At 33.1% G+C, this 21446-nt stretch overlaps 1 protein-coding gene across 4 annotated transcripts in view; it reads right to left on the reverse strand.

Annotated features, from left to right (window-relative positions):
• Window positions 1-21446, reverse strand: part of LYPLAL1 (lysophospholipase like 1) — a 90949-nt gene that overhangs the window by 61026 nt on the left and 8477 nt on the right. For all 4 annotated transcript variants that reach the window (XR_005836319.1, XR_005836317.1, XR_005836318.1 and 1 more), the window contains exon 3: window positions 7265-7434. Coding sequence is in view for 1 of the 4 variants with exons in the window: in XM_008685676.2 (XP_008683898.1) it covers window positions 7265-7434 (170 nt within the window). In the remaining 3 variants the exon portion in view is untranslated. The remainder of the gene's footprint in view (window positions 1-7264; window positions 7435-21446) is intronic.

The raw sequence follows: 21446 nt of genomic DNA on the forward strand, positions 1-21446 counted from the left end.
CAAAATATGGGGAGGCAGCAGCAATTAGGGGTGCGGCTGGTCTTCCAACTGCTTCCCTGTAGCAAGACAACATTCTTTAACAGAAGGAATCATGCCAAATCCTACTAGAAACTTCTCCTAGCATTGAATTCCTGGGTGGAATTTATCAAGGAGATCTTTATTAAACATAAAACTCAAACCCAGACATTTTACATAGAGCCTCTTCTGCTTTTGACCCTTTTACATAAGTCTGGGACATAAAGACTTAATGTTCAGTAGTCTATAAGGTTCATGCAAACAGGGATTTTTGTCTGTTTTATTCACTGATGTACACTCCCTGTGCTTAGAACAGTTCCTGGCACATAGGAGGCACTTAGTAAGTATCGAATAAATGAATAAATATCAGTTGTGGTTCTATAAGAAAATTTCTGTAAGGTCACAAATTTATTTCATCAGGGAATGTGGCTCTTTGGTGATCTGACTGGATATAAAAGCAAAGCTTAGAAAAAGCAGGAGTTGAACGGTTAGTGTGCACCAAGCTAATGATTCCTAAATCTGGCTCCCTAAAAATAAAGATTCCCAGACTCAGCCCCAGTCCTCTAACATGATCTCAAAGTATACGTCTAATTTTTAAAAGCTCTCCTACCCATAAATCAAATGTTTGAGAATCATAGTCTTAGAAAAATATCAATTGCTGCAAGGCAGACAATTCAGGATTAGGTATAATGGGTAAGAACAGAAAGTGAAAATATGGTCATGATTTAAAAGACATCCATATGTTACAGACACAAAGCCTGCAGGAACAAAGTTTCTATTTTTTGGAGAAATTCAAGAGCTTGAATTATATTTTTACCAAATGTACCTAAGGAAGATATTAAATATGAACAGTGTGACTAAGGAACTAAATGTTTAATTTTATTTAATTTTAGCTAGTTTAAATTTAAGTTTAAATAGTCACATGTGCTAAGGGCTATCATACTGGACAATGAAGTTCTAGGTAATCTAAGCTTCATCAATAATTGAAAAAAGCTTCACAATTCATAAATGGAACAAAAAGAAAACATTTCATAAAGAGATATTGAGGCTAAGATCATTAAATGTGAACTTTTAATATGATAGAGATTTAAAAATCACAAGATAAAAGGTGAACAAAACAGTTTTAGTAAGCAAAAACAACTTAAAAATTATTTTAAAACCATCCATATTGAGAAAATTTTACAGATTAAATCTTCCCCTCCAACATTTCATTTTTATTGACCAGGGTAACCTAATAACTTTGTGTGGTTTCAGAGCCCCCTGGATGAAACCAGCCTAACAACAGCAAAACCAAAAGTAAGAAAGAAACATTTTCCCACATCTGAGATGTCATTATGAACAAACACAAATGCATCCTGCAGACATTGAACCTCATGTTCAATACTCATAATTTACAATAAAATAAATGTACTCATTGAAATCTTATTATTTAAATATTTAATCTAAGTCCTTTACCCAATTATAATCTTGTGAGGTAATCTGCAATTTCTCACTAGTCATCTTTGACAATACAATCACCTTTAGCATCACAACTTACCATGAAAAGGGACTTTGTGTATTTTTTTCTAATAGAAGGAAATTTAACACAAAAGACTAGTTATTTGAATTCAATTTCCATCTAAATGTCTAAAATGCAATATAAAATATACTGTTCAATAAGTAAATACCAAATAGTAAACTCATTGTAGGTAATGGTTATAATGTATATTTATGGTTGCTGGCAAAGTATTAAAACGTCAAGAGTTAACATTGCGACATACATTTAAGATTAACAAGCTGAATAAAACATGTTAAAAAAATAATAAACCTAGCTTTTATGAACTCTTTAAATAAAATAAAACAGAAACAATGTATTAAAAAAAACTATACTGGGAAAACTAATCTATCTGAAAACAAAATCCAGAGGAAAAAAATACTTACAAATTCAAGTTTACCATCAATAGAATAGGATTTTTAGAATGTAATAAAATCTACCCTCCCTTCAAATTTTAACAATTCTTTCATTTAACTTACATATTATAGTTACTTAGACTGAACTGTGATAAAGTATTAAAAGGTTTGGGACTATATATTTGTCTATTTTCTCTGATATTTACAGGATAAAATTTACAGGGTAAACAAAATACTTATCATCTTCCAGAAAAAGCTGTTGGAACAGGAGTTCCTTTAAAGTTCTAATTGTTGTTGAAGAAACACAAGTTGTTTAATGAAGACATATATATATATAAAAAGAAAGCAGGAATCTGCTATCGTTCTCAAGTTTTTTTTTTTTTTTTTTTAAGATTTTATTTATTTATTTGACAGAGACAGCCAGCGAGAGAGGGAACACAGGCAGGGGGAGTGGGAGAGGAAGAGCAGGCTCCCAGCAGAGGAGCCCAATATGGGACTCGATCCCGGAAAGCCGGGATCACGCCCTGAGCCTAAGGCAGACGCTTAAGGACTGAGCCACCCAGGCGCCTCCCTCAAGTTTTAGCTCAAGAAAGAGCTTCAGAAGAAACCTGTGTAAGGTCAGGACAAAGGAAGTCTGGAAATTTTGGTGCTAATCCTCATCTTGGTCATTCCAATTATCCCTTCATTTTTATTTTAAATATTATAAAATTAATACATTGATATATATCCAGTGTAGAAAGTGTTTTCAGCATACAGACAGAAAATGAGTCATCCAAAATTTCACCACTCATACATAATTCTGACATGTTTTTAGAAGTCCATTTTAATAGTTAAACTTTCTACATGTATAATGTTTGTACTTTACTTTTCTTTCCTATCATACCCACTTAAGTCTTTCAACAGAATTACAAAATCTGTAATTTTATTCATTGAACACACACTCGTAAAATTCTTCTATGTGTACATACAGTATTTAATTATTACATAGTATTCCATTGTATTAATAGACCATAATTCCCTTAACCATTTCTCTTCATGATGGGTATTTAGAACATCCATGTAAATTAATCAGGTGTAATTCCAGGAGCATTTGATGCTCCCTGCTACAAAATCCTGACAGTATGCTCATATTATCAAAATTCTTATAATCTAGTTATATCATCTGTCAGGTTCTATATGTCCTAGATCAAAGTTAAACCCTAAATTTTATCAGTTTTGTCTTAACAAATTGTCACCACCTAGTGGCCAAAAAAGGAATCCCTCCTGGTACAAAGGTGACTAAGTCAAAGGATCTGGGTTCTAGTCCCAACTCGATTTTATGTTCGCTAGAATCTCTTTGAATTTTAGTTGTTTTTTTAAAAATATCAGAAAGGAGAATAATAATTTTCTGTTTTACCTATCACAAGGCTCAAAGAGATATTGTGCATGAAAACAACCTTATAATTTAAACACTATCTGAAAATAAAACATTATGATGCATAATAATGGCAATTTAAAAACTGTAAAGTGTAATATAAATACCAACTATTTTAGTAGTATTACTACTATATATACTTTTAAAGCACAACAGTACACATGGGAAAAATTATATACCTTTCTCCATTTTGATTTCTCACATTATACAGAAACATAACCAGAGGGAAATGAGTTTCAACACTGACATTAACAGAGAGACAGAATGCAGTACTATGGATTTGCTTACATTCTGCACAATGGACACTCCCCACATGTTAATAAAACAAGAAGACAGGATAATCTAGCATTATTAACAATTTTCTCAGGATACAAGATTTGAAGCAACAGTTTATTATAGTAACTACATTGTCAACAATCAGAAAGTGATTTAAAGTCGCTACTTTACTGCTCATGTTTCCTCTTTTATCATACTCTCTGTAGAATTACATGTGGTATAGATACATAAAATTAAATAAATGAGCTTTCTAATGCCTGATATTCTTAATGTACAGAGTGAGGGTTCACAAATATCTCCAAGAGACACAGTGGTGTTTCTTGACCATCTCCTCTGTTTCTGACCCCAGGACTAGGATAGGTAGTGAACTTTTTGTCTATTCTTCCCATCTAACCAAAGTTAATTTATTTTTTTCCATTAAGAAAAGCAATATATTTCCACTAATGACTAGAAAACTAAGAATCTGTTTTCACAGCTAACTCCTGCAGTTGACTATCATGTCCTTCAGCATAAACCTTATTCATCTTTGTGTTCCCTAAATCTGGAAAGAGCCATCATTCTCTTGGATCTATCTTGCCACCTTGCTATTCTGGCCTTCAGACTGGCCTGCCCTCTACCACGTTATCAGCATAAGCTTTCTGAAATGCACGTCATTCTCTGTATGTAATTTGATAATCCTTGGGGGTTGGAGTGCATGCTAAACTAGTATATCCTGAGAGATTCTGATGTGCCCTTCCTTTCTTTCATGAATGTGTTTCCCTCTTTGTCTACCAGTAGTATTTTTACTTATTCTTTAAAATTCGGTTGGAGTCCTCTCTTCTAAGAAGCAGTCCCTAACTCTCCCAAATATCTACTTGCCTTTCCTCACTGCTCACACTGTATGTACCTTATACACACTTTCATAATACACTGTATTAGAACACCTTACTTCTGTATCTCCCTCATTAGGCTGCAAAATTTTTGATAGTTTTCTTAGTACTCCAAGACTTAACATTTTTACTAACCATTTGGAGATCAAATGGGTGGTTCCATTAGGTCAATAAGACAAGCAAATAACAACCACAACAAAAACATTCCCACAGGACTAGAATGCCATTTCCTCTCTGCATTAAGAATTAACCCACGTGAAGAATCCCACACACAAAAAAGGAGGTAATAAACTAATGTTTTGTCGTAGTATAAGAGATCAAAGATCATGTGTACTTTGGGGTACATGTTTAATGCTACAGAACCGTTCCTGAAGATTTATGTTCACTGACTAGTTAAATAACTAACAATACTGGTAACAAGACCAAATTACTTTGCATCTGCACTTCTGTGGTCTCTTTCACATCTCAAACTAGGAAAGAGGCCTTCTTATAGAAGTTAATCAGCTCAACTTGCAAATTCTAAAAAAAATACCTTTTTTACTTTCCCAGCTTTTTATATTCATAAAATGTAAATGTATGTAAATATTTTAATATGGCTTTCTCATAAATTTCAAGTTTTAATCATTTTATAATGTAATCATCTAAAAGTCTTCCAAAAGTAAATTTTGGTGTTATAAATTCAATGGAGTTTTGATAAAATACTGACTATATTACCGATCACTTTATAAATAAGACTATCTTTTAATAAGGTTCTCCTGCTACTTCAGAAAATAATTAATACTTCCATAACATGGTAAAAAGAAAGCAAAGTAAGTTCCAGATGAATCAAAGAATTACATGTAAAAAAAAAAAATCACATTATAGAAAACCAGCAGAAAATCTATTTGAATATTTACCCAAGTTCTAGAGACTTTCTTAAACTGAGACCTTATTTGGAAAAGAAAAATCGTAAGAGAAAAGACTAACAGACAACTAAGAAAAGCTTTCCTGTGTTAAAATACAACTAAATCAGAAGAAAATAACAAATTAAGTGCAAATTAATTACCTTATTTTTAGCCAATTTTTTTCAAGACAATTATTATTCAGTGAGGATGTAATAAGATGGACATTCTAATAGGGGTGGTAGATTAATGGGTACAATTTTTTTGTGACAGGAATTTGACGATCTGTATTAGAAGTCTTAAAATTGTCCGGTTAAATTGAATGGAACAATCATAGGCTTTGAAATGAAGTAAACCTTGATTCAAAACCCTTATTAGCTCTCTGATCTTACAGTAGTCCTCACAGTCTCTTTTCAGAGATGAATAAGAAGAAGTTGCTGAGGGATTTGGGGAATGGCAGTTACAGGTCAACGTGATAAGGTCTTCAACCCATTCGAAGATTTTCTACTTTTTTATGTGTGAAGATTTTGCAATTTTATTTGAAAGCAATTCCTTATCCTAATCTTTTCTTTTCCCACTGTCATCATATCACTTCAGAACTTCGTTACCTTACGATGATAAATTCAGTAACTGGTTTTCCTGGACCCAACTTCGCATCTCTTCACTTAACACTTCTGCCAGATTAGTTTTCCTGACACAAAGTTCTAATAAGCTGTAGGACTCAAAGACCTTCTTTGATCATCCACAGAAGAAAGGACAGAGGGAACCCAAAAAGAATTTGAGAAACCTAGAATAAGCCAAGTATTTGACCAACATCACCTCCCAGCAAAACAAATGTTGTACAGTTATTCCTACTTTCCAGGAGAGGCAGCAGAGAAGCAGTGTGGGTAACACGTGGTGGTAACAGGGCAGATGTCACATTTGAACCCATGTTTGTCACTATGCCATCGTGCTCTGGAGTCTCTTAGCCCAGCTATCAGGGTCAACAAGGCATTTTCGTCAGACAACAAGCTTTCCACTAAGGCCATCTAATGTCTACACAAAAACAAAGGCTACGTTTCCTACTTCATATCATTCTCTATGCCTAGACCTCCACACTACTATAGTTAAAATTTTCTTTAGGTGTGCATCTCAAATCTCAAATGCCACTGTATTTGATCACATGTATTTGATCTCTGCTTCGTCTGAGTCCCTGTGGTACTTAATTACTTACATCATCAATTCACTGATCAGTTTCTGCCACTCATTATAAATTTCCTAAGCATCTGCTCTGTGCCAGGTATTGTGATGCATCCTGGGAAATGGTAATACATATACACAATCATCCTCTTCACAGGGCTGTCAGTCACATGGCTTCAGGGCACCCATCACAGACTTGCTGGCATTACAGTTATCATTGTAACTACCTCACGGACTCTTCCGGGTTGTCAGCAGTTGTGACACAGACCTTTTTTTATTTATCCGTGTGTCCCTTTGAGCATTTAACATCACCTGGCACAAAACAGGAACTTAGAAAATATTTGCTACGTGATTGAATGACGGACTGCCATACATTCCCACATTTTGAATTCTATCATTTTATATTACATTTTGACAGTATATGCTACCTTAATCGTGGCAATAGTTTAAACATTTATAAAACTTAAGCTAACTAAAATAGTTTAAAAAATGAAATGAAGAATCTCTTAATTGAAAATCAAACATGGAATTCTCAAATTATGTTATTATCAGAAAGAAAATAAAGTTTCATGAGCTGTTGTTTAATACTTTTGAAACCCTCAATATGTAAACTCTATTTGAAACTATGATGAGGTCAAATGATATACAAGTATTTCTAAATAATATTCCAAGTGAAGTTCAATGTATAGAAATAGACCAAATTGAAAGAAATTTAAATTATCAACATTTAAAGGTCTTACCTACTAATATTCTATTCTTCTTGATGCCACTTTTTACTTCATCATCAATCAAATCTGTCAGCACTTGACACATTACATTGATTGATTCAAGGTGTTCTGGGCAGTCATTAGATATTTTAAATCTGTCAAACCATACATTGGAGATTCCTCCTTTCATAGGAGTATATGGCCTGTTTAAAACCAAAAAAACAAACAAACAAGAAACAAAAAAGAAAAAAATAAACAAAGGAAAAGGGAATGTTATTAAAATGGATGTTTCAATTTCTAAAACACTAGTGTTGAATAATTTCAATTTCCTCCAAGTTTTATAAGTTAGAGTTCATACTGAAATCAGCCTCGTGCACATTGTATTAACTTGCCTATACTCACACTGATCCCATTAACATTTCCTAATAACAATTCATCATCTTTACCTATTCTCTCCATCTTTTCAGATTCATAAACTCTCCAGAGAATTCCTATGAAAAAAGGAATTATATATATATAACATAGAATTATATAATTAATATATATAGTGTACGTGTGTTTATTTTTTTCTGCTCAACTTAAATGACTAATTGATCAGGTCTACCATTTTTTTTTTCAACTTCTGTTTTGATTTACTTTAGTCCCTTCCCCCCCTTTAATGTAGGAGCAATATTTTAGTATTCATAGCCAACTGAATAATGTTGCAATGTTTTGTCCCTGCAGAAAGTTTAATATCTCAAGAGTGGAAAAAAATGATTCACCAAAATGCTTTTAAAAGGTGGTTAATTTGTAGCACTTAAGTATGAAAAGAGAAGTTAATAATTTAAGAGCTTTCTTAATCACATCCAGATCATCCTTAGAATGAGGGCTCAATTTTTTTTTTTTTTAAATCAAGAGTTGAAACTTCTCTTTTTTTGGTCTTCTCAGGAACCTTGAAATGAGAATTTAGTGGGGTACAAATAATCTTTGGAAGCACTCATCAAACCGCTATTCCCTATTGTTTGCATCATTTGGTTCTCAAACTGGGTGCCTCGTTGGACTTATCTTTTATGCGATAAGATGCTCTGAAATGGGTGCTCTGTTGAACAAAACTGATCTTACAAAATGCTTTATGTTTACATATGAGGTGGGATGGTTATAGTATTAGTGAATCTTAACCCATTCATTGTATATTCCTACTCTAGAATGCTCTGTTAAAGTGAGTGAGTGTGTGTATATGGCAAGGTATTCCAAATGCTCTGTTTGAATCAATTACAGCGGGGTTAAGGGTTCCTGTGTTCATTTTCTATGTTGGTAAGGGTAAATGAAGGGGAACGGAAACAATCTTAGATATTCCTGCAAGCAAACAAAGAGGTATAGCAGGATACAGAAGATAAACATGCAGAACGAAGGTTTTCCAAAGATGAGGGGTGTAGGAAGGTTCAATCAAAGAAACTGTTTTCCACAAGCAAAGTGTGCTTTCCCCTTACATGACTGAAAACAGGGTTTATGTCCTATGCAAGAAAGCCCTAGAAAACACAACCAGTGCTAAAAGTATCCATCATAATTTCAAAGAAATCTAAACCAGTGCTGACCACAGACGCAGAATTCCTTCTATATTTACTACTTTGCCCATCTCAGAGTTAGCTGTATACGCTCACCCTCCAAAGTCAGTGAAATAAAAGTATGAAATGTACAGGTGGAAGGGGAAAAAAAGAGGGCTGAAAGACACCAACTGAGACCAAACAGTGCCTCACTGTATGTTCTCTAGTGAAAAACATGTTCTCTAGGGAAAAACCAAGCAGAACCTCAGCAATCCCAAAGAGCTAGAAATATTTAATTCTTATTCTCTCATCCACTGTTACCAAAAGGACTCCACAAAACCTGCCCTTGAGTAGCATCCACTCTATGGGACCAAATGGGTGGTACTGGAGAAAGCAGAACTAATTTTTCTATATTGATCATACCACTCCAAAATAAATGGACATCCACTGGCGCCTGGAAATCAAGAGGATTATATTTGGAGTTTCTCAGAGAAACTGAAAGCAATCTGAAAACAGCAGCTCATCTACAAAGGATCTTATTTATTTACTAAAATAGAAGAATGTTATAAATATTACTTTGCAACATCTTTCTGAAATTTGAATGTATATTTTGAATATCCCTATAAGACAGGACATAAAAACCTAAATTTCCCTCTGGTTTACGAAGATACATGAAATTCTGGAAAGATGGGAAATTATATATGTGTGTGTGCTGTTTTGATGCTTTTCAGATAAATCTTATTCTGTGCACTACTCCTTCTCTCCATTGCTCCTCTCTTCTCCCACTCCCCCCACATCCTGCCCTTCATAGTAGGTAAAACATGTTTAGGATCTGGAATATATCCTTGAATGTTTTTTTTCCACATATATTAAAACATGTATTTTTATAGGATATTTTTTTAGAGCACTATTTGCTTTTCGGATGTGCATATCATGCTTTTCTCCCTTAACAGTAACGTATGGATATCCTTCCTGATACAGTTTGAACCCATCCTTTTAAATGGCTATATAATACTATATGATAAAATGTCCCACAGTTTCATTAGCCATTCCCCTACTAATGGGCATTTATTTGGTATGCAGGTTTTAGCCACTAAACAGTGCTGCATTAAACACATCTGCATACATGTTTTTTTTTTTTTTTACTGGGACTTTTACTCCTGTGGAACAGTCCAAGAAACAGGACTACTGGATTGAAAGATATTAAGTTTGATCTTATTAGATGCTTCAAAGTTGCTACCATTAAGGCTATAAATTTCACTTTTGTGCAAGAAAGGAGAACATCCTTTTGTCCACAGGCCTAACAGCAATAGGTGCTAATATCCTTTAAAATATTACCATTTAAGGGTATCAACTAGTTTTAAGTCAACTTTCTTAAAGTATCATTTACATACATAAAAGTACACATTGAAGTATGTAGGTCCAAGACCTGCCAATATGATCATCTCCACGATGACACAGAACATTCCCTTTACTTCAGAAAATTCCACCCTTCCCCTTTGCCAGCAATTCTCATTCAACTGCCCCAGGCAACCATGGAGTGATTTTTATCACTATAGATTAGTGTTTCCTGCTCTAGAACTCTACATAAATGGAATTACCTATTGTATCATTTGCTATTTTTTTCTATTGTGGTTTTGATTTTTCTCCTATTAGTTTAGAAGAGCACTTGGTCTATAATTGATACTTAAATAGTTGTCATTTGCATTTCAAGTATTTTTTTTATCTATTTTTACATATTGACACTATATAGTTATGGTGTCTTTTCAAAAAAATCAGATAAAAGACATTGCATTTGATATAATCTATCCTTAAAAAAAAGCAACTAAAATTTCTAGGTCTCCTGATTTAAGAGGATCTTCCTAATCTATACATTTTTACACATGGAATTCCAAAATTTTCTTCTAAGATTTTTGTTTTCATTTTTAGATTTAAGTCTTGAAATTTCCTGGCATTTATTTCATACATGAAGTGCCATTAAGGGTTCAAGTTCATTTTCTCCCACATGGATAGTCAATTGTGTCTGTACTATTACTAACAGAAAAAAAAATCTTTCACAAAAGTGAAATTCTACCTTTGCCATATATTTAATTTTATAGTTCTGAGTTATCTAGTCTCTCTCAGCCTAGAGTCTGTGAAAGAATGAAGCCCTGATTCCTAACACATACACTATATACAATAAATGGGCTTCTCTCCAATGCATCTAGAATGGTACCTAGTTCTGTATTATCCTTGGGAAAATCAAGAAAACAGTAACTGCAATCATTTCCCGAGCTCTGTGATTCAGGTGAAGAACTCTGGTTGAGAAAAGTTCTATTTTGTTCTACTGAAGTATTTATCTATCCTTGTGTTAGGATGATACTGACCTTACTGAAGTAGCTTTAACGTGAGTTCCAAAGTTGAGTAATGTTAGTTACTCTCTCCTTACCATCATCAAAACCAGACTCTTTTTCAGACTCATCCTGCCTATTCTCAGGCATCCATTTGTTTTTATCTAAGAAATTAATCACATATTTAGTAATTTAAAAATAATTTCAAAGATTTTTCCTTAAACGTCCTTGTGGAGTTTTAACTAATATTGCATTATTGTCTGGGAATTAACATTTTATGACATAAAACTAACAGGACAGAAGATTTTTGCAGACTGAGCTCTTCCTAGGATCTGCCACATTCATATGGGGCTTCTCTTGCATTGCTCTTCAGGCTTTCAAGAGGTGCAGAAAGGATAAAATTCTGCATCAGATTTCTACTAGGACTCCACAGAGCCTACTTTCTCCCTCATTCCTGCAGGCCTTCTGACCTCAGAAGCTGCTTGGCTCAAGAGAGGTAAATAAATTGGAATCAGAAGGGGAGAGAACACAGAAAGCATTCAAGCCTCCCATCTCCCAGAATCCCTTTCTCAGGATTAACTTTCTTAAAGTACTCTGGAAATGAAAGCAGGTGCTTTCCACTAGTATTAATGTCAGTGTCAGACAAAATGAAATCCCAAACTGCATTCAATTTGTCATCGAAATCACAATGTTCTGAATGAAAACTGAATATACAGCACTCACTTTAAAGCCTGAATTAGGCTGTTACTCTTTTGAATTATTTCTACATCCCTCTTCATTTTATTCTGCTATTTCTCTAAGTATTTATTTGTCTGTCTAAACACTTAAATAAGGATGATATCATAGGCTAAAATCTGAATCATTCTGGGAACTCAGCCATTAATAGAAAAAAATGACACTCACTAACTTTTTGTCTTTGACAGTGCCTTACTTAATCAGACATAGATGCTCCACGGAGGTGGACTCCCGATGTAAATTTCATGAATCTAGGAGTTTTTTGTTCTCAATTCTCTAAGAGAATTACAATTTGTTCAAAAGAGATAATTGAGAAAATTTAATGAGACAAAGAATAATTCAGAACTTTTTTAAGACAACATAATGAAGAATGTGTAATTCTCTTACTATGTTAGAATAACCTTTAAAGAAGGCATAAAAATAAGACTTTAAAAACAGCTAAACAAACTGGCACATATGTTATACTCATTTACCTTTTCCCTCAAATAAATCACTTTATTAGCTAGTATAAAACAGCTCAGACATTACCACAATAAATAAATATGCTTGGCAAAGAACATCTGTGTGGCTCCTAAGTCAATCAATCAATCAAACACACCAGTAAAATATTAAGCTGGAATAAAATATCCTAGGCTAAAACACAAAAGAGTTGACATTCAGCTTGATACCGAGTTCTGTTTTGATCTGTGTTCTCTAAAAGTCATAAAATCAAAAGGTCATTCATAACCTTTAAGATAACATCACGTGGCTCCAGTCTTCCTCTGTGTCATTTCATAGAACCTCCCCAGCAATCACCAGGTCCAGGCACATTTCCCTCTTGTTTTTCTTCAAACACGATGGCCTCATTATTGATCTAGGGGCTTGGCATCTGATATTCTCTCTACTTGGAAGGCTCTGTGCCACACTTCTGCATGGTGGGCTTCCACGGATCATTTAGGTCTCAGCTCAAATGTCCCCTCCTTAGGGAAGTCTTCTTTGACCCTACAATTTAAAGTGTATCTCCCCTCTACCCTAAAACACACACACACACACACACACACTCTCTCTCTCTCTATTTCACTATTTATCAGAATTTATCACTATTTGAAATGAATATATTTAGTTACTCTTATATTTTCCATTTATCTTTTCCACAGCAATACCCTCAGTGCCAAGAACAAGTATTTGTTGAATGATGAATGTCAATAATCATTTGTGTCACTAGAAATAATTTGGGTCAGCTGGAAATAAGAGAACATCTAATATTGGTCTATTTTGCTTTGAATATCTTTTGACTTTGTGTAAAATCCATATCGTGATTTCTAGGAAAAGGTCAAATTTTTCCTTTGTTGCTTTAAAAAAACAAACAAACATGTTTCTAAAAAAAGTCTTTACATACTAATAGGTATTTAAGTGTGCTATTTAAAATAATTACCAAAGAAGTAAAACTATTTCTTCAGAATAGCTGTTTTTAGTAGGTTCCTTACCAGTGAAGTATACTTGAAGTACATTTCTATTGGTATCAGGAGAGTGATCTTCCAATATTGTGCTTCAACTAGGAATCGAATTTCAAGTGACAGAGTAAAAACGAATCCACTATTATCTATACCTAAATCAAAAGTACCTAACCCTGTTCTGAAATACATTTAATAAAAAATAAACAAACACTTTACTGGAAAAATAGAAATCAAAAAGTAGAGGCACTATGCAAATCTTATTACTGTTAGAATTTTTCAAAACACCAAGAGCAATTTATATCATAAGTTATTAATTGGCTTGTTAAAAAATTGCTATTATTTTTAAAATGGAAATTCTAACAGTAAGCCCAAACCAAGAAAACCTCTAATTACAAATACAACTAAAGTATGCTTTAGAAAAAAAATCTTTATTGAGCACTTCAATTAAATAGAGTCCAAATTAATAATGAAAAAAATGAAGCAATATTTTCCATTTAAATCAACACAGCAAGTTAATTGCTGACTTTTACTTAATATGCCCCAACTTAGCTGATTAAAAACATCTATTAAATAGGGTTGAGGAAAAGGAATACCTTATAGTCAAAATGGCAATTTACAATTTAATCAAAACATACTGAATGCTGTAATACCACAACTTGGTAAATATAATAGACTATTGTCCTCCTCTTAAGCTCTTTAAAATATGTATGACTATTGAAAACAAAAACTATAACTGTGTTTTGATAGAGTTTTCAATGTATGTAAATGAAATACATACGGCAAGCATAAGAGAGCAGGGGGAGATATAGGAAACTATATGGTTGCATGCTTCCTACATTTCTTTTTTTTTTTTTTTTAAGATTTTATTTATTGATTGAACAGAGAGACACAGTGAGAGAGGGAACACCAGCAGGGGGAGTGGGAGAGGGAGAAGCAGGCTTCTTGCTGAGCAGGGAGGCCGATGCGGGGCTCGATCCCAGGACCCTGGGATCAAGACCCGAGCCGAAGGCAAACGCGTAACAACTGAGCCACCCAGGCGCCCCTGCTTCCTACATTTCATGTCAAGTAAAAATCTAACTAGGTAAAAGGTTTGCTATATATCTTGTAATCCCTAGAACAATTGAGGAAAAATAAAAATAGGTCAAACGGAATATAACAAAATTCAAATTATCCACAAAGATGGCAAAGGGACAAAGAGAAACAAAGAGCTGTAGACTTAAAGGCAAACACTACCACTAATTACATTAAATGTAAATGGTCTAAACAAATCTCTTAAAAGAAACTACAACATTAGTTAAAGAGAAAAAACAAAGCTCAAATACATGATGTCTGTAAGAAACCCACTTTAAATATAATGATATAGATTGGCTAAAAGTAAAAAGATGAAAAAAAGACATACTATATTATTATTTGTTGTGAGTACATAAAAATGCATTTAGTTTTAGTATCTTGTTCTCACATCCGGCTGTCTTCCTAAATTCACTTATTTCTAGTAGTTATTTAGTAGATTCCTTATGATCTTTGTGTAAACAGTCATCTCACCTGCGAATAAAGGCACTGTTACTTTCTCCTCTTCAACCTTTATTCTTTTTATTCATCATCTTGCCTTATTGCTTATTATGCTTGTTTGAACTTCCATACATTGTTGAACAGAATCAAGGACCTCCTTCTGGCCCAGCATTGGGGCTCTCTGCTCAGCAGGGAGTCTGCTTCTGCCTCTGTCCCTCACCCCACTGGCACTTTCTCTCTCTCAAATAAATTTTAAAAATCTTTAAAAAAAAGAAAAGGACCTCCTTCTGTGTAATCTTTAAGGGGAAGCATTCAGTATTTCACCATTAAATATGATGTTAGTTACAAGTTTTTATCTATGCACCTTTTATTATGTTGAGGAAATTTCATTCTTTATCTAATTAGCTGAGAGTTTTCTTTATGAACTGGTTAAATGCTTTTTCCATATCCTTTGAAATAAACATGTTTCTTAACCTTTCATTTTGTTAACACAGTGATTACACTGATGGATTTTCAAATGTTAAGCTAAGTTTTCATTCCTGGGGTAAACCCCATCTGGTCATAATGTATTATCCGTTTTACATGTAGCTAAATTTGATTTGAATTTAAAATTCAGGAATTTTACATGTGTTCATGAAGGTACCGATTTGTAGTTTTCTTGAATGTCTTTGTAAAGTTTTGTTATCGGTTATACCGGTCTTTAATAACGTGTTAGGAAATGCTCCTGTTTCCTGAGTTTGTGTTATTTCTTACTTCAGTGTTTAATAAAATTTACTAGTGGAATTATCTGGACCTGAAGGTTTCTTGTGTAAAGGTTCTGATAAAAAATTCAATTTCTTTCATAATAGTGAGGGTATCCTGATTTTTGTTCTATTTTTATGTCAGTTTTGGTCATTTGTGTTTCTCATGGAATTTGTATCTTTTCCCTAATTGTTCAACTTTATTAGCATAAAGTTGTTCATGATAGTTCCCTTTATTGCCTTTAGGATTTGTGTTGATATCCTTTATTTAATTTCATATTTAGAAAAATGTTGTTAATTTCCAAATATTTGGGAGTATTCTAGGTATCTTATTGCTATTGATTTCTAATTTCATTCCATTCTTGTCACAGAAAATATTCTGTACAATCTCAGTCTTTTGATACTCATTGGTACTTATAGCATGGTCTTCCTTCTATATAATCTCTTGGTGACTATCCTACAAACTTTTTTTTGTATAGAGTTCTATAAATGTCAATGTTCAAGGTAGTTTTAGTACTAATACTAATCAAATTTTATATCTGGTTAGCCATTCTTTTTCTAAATTGTTCTATTAGATCCTGAAGAATGAGTATTAAAATCTTCAACTATTGATTGTAGATTACTCTACTTCTCCCTTTAGTTCTGTCAGTTTTCTCAGCATGTACTAATAAGCAATATTATTACGTACATGCCCATAAAGGATTATTGTCTTCCTCTTTAATATCTACTTTTAGCTTATAAATGTTCATTTTTATTTCTGGTAATACTTTGAAGTATACTTTACTCAATAATAATATAGTATGTCAGCTTTCCTATGTTTTTTTTTTTAAATGATTTTTTATTATATTTTGTTAGTCACCATACAGTACATCCCCGGTTTCCGATGTAAAGTTCGATGATTCATTAGTTGCATATAACACCCAGTGCACCATGCAATATGTGCCCTCCTCACTACCCATCACCGGTCTATCCCATTCCCCCACCCCCCTCCCCTCTGAGGCTCTCAGTTTGTTTCTCATAGTCCATAGTCTCTCATGTTTCATTCCCCCTTCTGATTACCCCCCCTTTCTTTATCCCTTTCTTCCCCTACTGATCATCCTAGTTCTTATGTTCCATAGATGAGAGAAATCATAATTGTCTTCCTCTGCTTGACTTATTTCACTTAGCATTATCTCCTCCAGTGTCGTCCATGTTGCAGCAAATGTTGAGAATTCCTTCTTTCTGATTCAGCTTTCCTATGTTTACTGCTTATACAGCATATCTTTCCCCCTCTTCTCCTTTGTTTTGATTAGTGTCTTTTTACAAACTTACAAATAATATCTCAAACAATCTCAAGGATGTAAGTAATAAAGACATTTAAAAATTTGTCTCCAATAATACATTATGTTAACTGAATTTAAATAAAAATAAATTAAAAAATAAAAAGTTATCTCCTGCAAAAATGTTTTTAAAACTCCATTTCAAATTAACCTTTATTTTCCAAAGTAAGGCTCTCAGATTTTTATGCAGAAAAACTACACAGGAAGTCAGATAACATCCAAAAATCTGCTTCCATTTTTAGAGGTGGGAAGGAAGATTCTGTAATTTTTTTAAATATAAATATGCTGGTATACTTGAGTACAGATGGCTGGTAGACACTTTAATCTACCTAATTCAGAAGTGGTGCTCCTTAAATCGCAAATTATGAGCTCTATCTCCTACCTACTCAATCAGAATCTAAGACATTGTAACCTAAAAATCCACATTTTAATGATATCCCAGATGATTCTCATTGGGAACAGTACATTTTAAAAACAATTACCTTCCAATTTAAAATTCCAATTTTCCAATTAACTGTAAAGCTAAAAAAAAAAAAAAATCCTTCCAATTGGGTGCTGACTCATGAACACTGGGCCAGTATGCTAAATTTAAAATGCCCCCCCAAAAACACATTGCATGTTCAATCACTACATGTACAATATTCTCATAGATTCCCTACCTTAGCCTCACCACCTTCTCCTTTCCTCCAATTTTCAATTTTTCCCAGTCTCTGCTGTATGAATCTCTCTTGAATTGAATGCTTGTATTACATTTCCACCACAGTGACCTAGTTCAGACTTTTATGATTGCTAGACCAGTGGATCTCACCTCTGGCTGCATACAAGAATCAGAAATGAAGCTTTTAAAAATCTTTCTGCTTTGGCCACATCCCAAGCCAATTAAATCAGACTCTCTGGGGATAACAACCAGATGGAGTTGCAGATAAAATACAGGACACCAGTTAAATTTTAAATTCAGATAAACAATAAATACTTTTTAAAGTATAAGTATGTCCCAGATATGTTTTTTTATTTGCTAAATAAAGCCGGCAACGCTATACTCTAGTATCTGTAATACTTTAATCACTGAAATGTATGTACAGGATCAGCAAGTAAAATATACAGCCCATTGTGAGTTGGAGTTTAAAAATTCTGAAAGCTACTTACTGCATTAGACCAGGGGTCAGCAAACTTTTTCTGTAAAAGCCATAGAGTAAATATTTTAGGCTCTGTGGACCAGACAGTCTCTTCAGCAACTACTGAACTTCATTTGTAGCACAAAAGCAACCAAAGATAATATGTAAATGAGAGAGTGTGGCTGTATTCCAATAAAACTTTATTTGTACGAATAGGTGGTTCGCCATATTTAACCCATGGGCTGTAGTTTGCTGACCCTACTCTAGACTATCAGATCATTTCAGATTTCCATTTTGTAATTCAATATATTATTTTTCTTAATATATTTTTCTATTTTTCTCATCATCTGGAAATTTGAACAGTGTGAAAATAAAACTCGTATATATGAAAATAAAACTGCTAACCCAAATATTACTTGAAAATACAATCCACACACAAAGGTCTCGAAACTTTCTTCAAGGATTATCAGCAATTAATTCTTTGGATAATATTTCTACATCCTGCCCACAAGGATATCATAGATTACTATTAATAACTAACATTTATTCAAGGCTTATTTTATGTCAGACATCATGCTGAGAAATTTACATATATATTCAATAACATCATATATTCTCACGACAACTCTTTGAGGTAGGTACAATTATTACTTCCATTTTGCACTTCAGGAAATTGGGACAACATCAGAGAGGTGAAATACCTTGCTCAAGATCTTAGAGCATTTAAGTAGAGAAATCTAGATTTAAACCCAGGCTTGCCTAATCCAAAGATTATATTCTTAACCACTGTACCATAATAATTCTTCAATAGTGTACTGAACAATATTATATCTTGGGTATTTCCCTGACCTATTGGTCTAACACTGTGGCAAAAAAGAGGAGTATTACATTAGTGGTTCTTACTTCGCTGCATAAAATCTGAAGGGAGTTAAAATTCAAAAAGTTAATCCAATCTGTTCCTTTGAGACATTTGAAAATTAAGACCCAGAACTGATAAATTCTTCATTAACGGCCTTCACAATTTTACTTTAAATAAGAATTAGATGACATATTTCTAAAAGTCTTCACTTTTCCTCCTTAACTGAAGCACTGGTTTTTCAAAGATTCCACACTGTATAGCACATATCAGATTGCTGATTCAAAGTAATCAGAAGGAATAACAAGTGACTTTATTGCTTATATATTACTATATTTGTCACTCTGGATATGTATCATATAACTTCTACTTTTATTAATATATAATACACTTAAATATAAATGGCATGAAAATGAATAAAACATAAATGTAACTATACATATTTCCAAAGCTTATATCCATAACTAAGCTTAGAAATAGCCAACAAATTAGTACTCTGTTTCTGTTTTGATACTTCTATGTATTTTTCTTCTCAGTCTGTTATCTTTTAGAGGCTGTTAAATTATAAAGTAGATATCATTGTAACAGCAACAATGCTGTGACCAAGAAAAAAATATTTAAAGAATTTTGAGTGTATAAGGAAAAAAAATCATCTATCTATCTATCTATCTATCTATCTTTTTATCTAAACATGTTAGATTAGTAAACTGCTAAGCTGAATTAGTGATATTGAAAGCATTGTTTATCTGATAACTGATAACCCTTAGGGAGCCTTAGTAATAAAATTAGAAACCGTTTTTAAAATAAATTAATGTTAGTAAGTATTTAGTGAAATGGGTATCCTGATACACTGCTGGTAATAATGCAAACTGTCCATTCTTTAGAAAAGTTAATCCCCTAAACAAAAAGCTGAATGTAAGGCCTCTGAGTACTTCCTAGGAATTTTTCCTAAGGGAAAATCAGAAATAGGATAAATAGATATACATAGTGATAAACTGAGGATAAGAACTAAAATAGTCTACAACAGAATAAATTTTTAAGAATATTCTACGCTATTAAAACAGTTTTCTATATTTCAATGAGAAATCGTTACAGGAAGAAACGAACAAATACAGTATTAAGTGAAAAAAGGCATAATTTATAATTGTATGTTTAGAATGAACTCACATTTACAAAACTAAATAAACAAATAAGACATTAAAGATATTAAAGATAGGATGATAGTCTTAACACTGGCCGTCTACTTTTTACGATACTTGTGGTTTACTCGAGTTTTTACTTTTAGTTAGGAAAATGCAAAAGGTTTCCAAGATGCTGTTCCTCTAGGACAAATTTTTATTAACTATATTTATATAAAATCACCACTAATAGTTCTAAAATCTGAGGGCATTAGGGCTGGACTGATTGAATAGTCTGGAAAAGGCATACGGAAAAGCGGCCAGATTGTGAACAGGAGTCATAATACATAACTACCAAACAAAATTTAATCGGAAAAAACTAAAAAACGGTAATTTGTGGGACAGAAAATTAGGTCTAAAAATATGAAAACCCTTAAAATGTATTATATTTAATTCACCATGAAACTAAGGAACCATCATCACTAATTTCAACAGGACAAGAGAATAAAAATATTATTGAATCGTAAACACTATCTAGTGTCTTAACTACTTCAATTCAATGCCTTTAATGCCCATGTACTTAAGTAAAAATAATCTGGAAAGAAATTAAAACAGAAAGGAAATAGCATATACCAAAACTACAATGAGATGTAAGATGAACTAAGATTGAAAAATCCTCAAGTCAATAGAGATGTGGTTCATAGAAAATGAAAATAGTTCAGATCTTGTAATTTTAAATTACATATTAAATACACGTTCTAATTGCTCTGAGAGTCTGAGACATCTGGGAGTAAGACTTGCTGATTTCTGCACTAGTCATAGAACAAAAGAAAAATGATTTCACAGTAATGTTGAAATAGATTTTCTAATATAATAAAACACTGAACCAGTTCTTGCTTGTTATACTTGCCTGTTATAAGATCCCTTCTGACATTTAGAAGATCATAAAATCAAAAAGTCTGGACCATTGGTAATCCTTGATCAGTAACATTTGATTTCCAATGTGCAAAAGGACCAATGAAATACAGCAGAGCTACAGAATGTACAACTTGCTGAATATCTGACACAAAATAAGTTTGCTAGTCAGTTGAGGGGTCTGGTATTTACGTTTGAGAGCAATAAACATTTTACAAACTTAGTTGATTTGTATATCGATAGCAAATTAACTGGCATTAGTATCCTTAATCACATGTGTTTCATTTCACTCTTATTTGATGCCTCTAATCAAGGATAGAGGTCTGAGATGTAATATCCCACGATGTAGATCTTACTTATAGTAAAAACATATCTTATACATTTCTTTCTGAAAATTTTTGAAAGGCTCCCGAGTTCCTGAATGGGAAACTGCAAAGTTTACTCAATTGTCAGGTTTTTATTTCTTCATCTTAGGAATCTTAGAACCAGTGAGGACAGGGAAGCAACGCTTCACAATCCCATGCTCTCAAGAGTAAATTCTGAAGGAAAGTGGAATTTTGTATTTAATGCTTCTGACCTAGAGTAATTAAATCTAAAAATAAAGAAAGCCTAGTACATA

Source organism: Ursus maritimus, unplaced genomic scaffold (genome assembly GCF_017311325.1).
Source record: "Ursus maritimus isolate PB19 unplaced genomic scaffold, ASM1731132v1 scaffold_2, whole genome shotgun sequence".
Taxonomy (NCBI): Eukaryota; Metazoa; Chordata; class Mammalia; order Carnivora; family Ursidae; genus Ursus; species Ursus maritimus.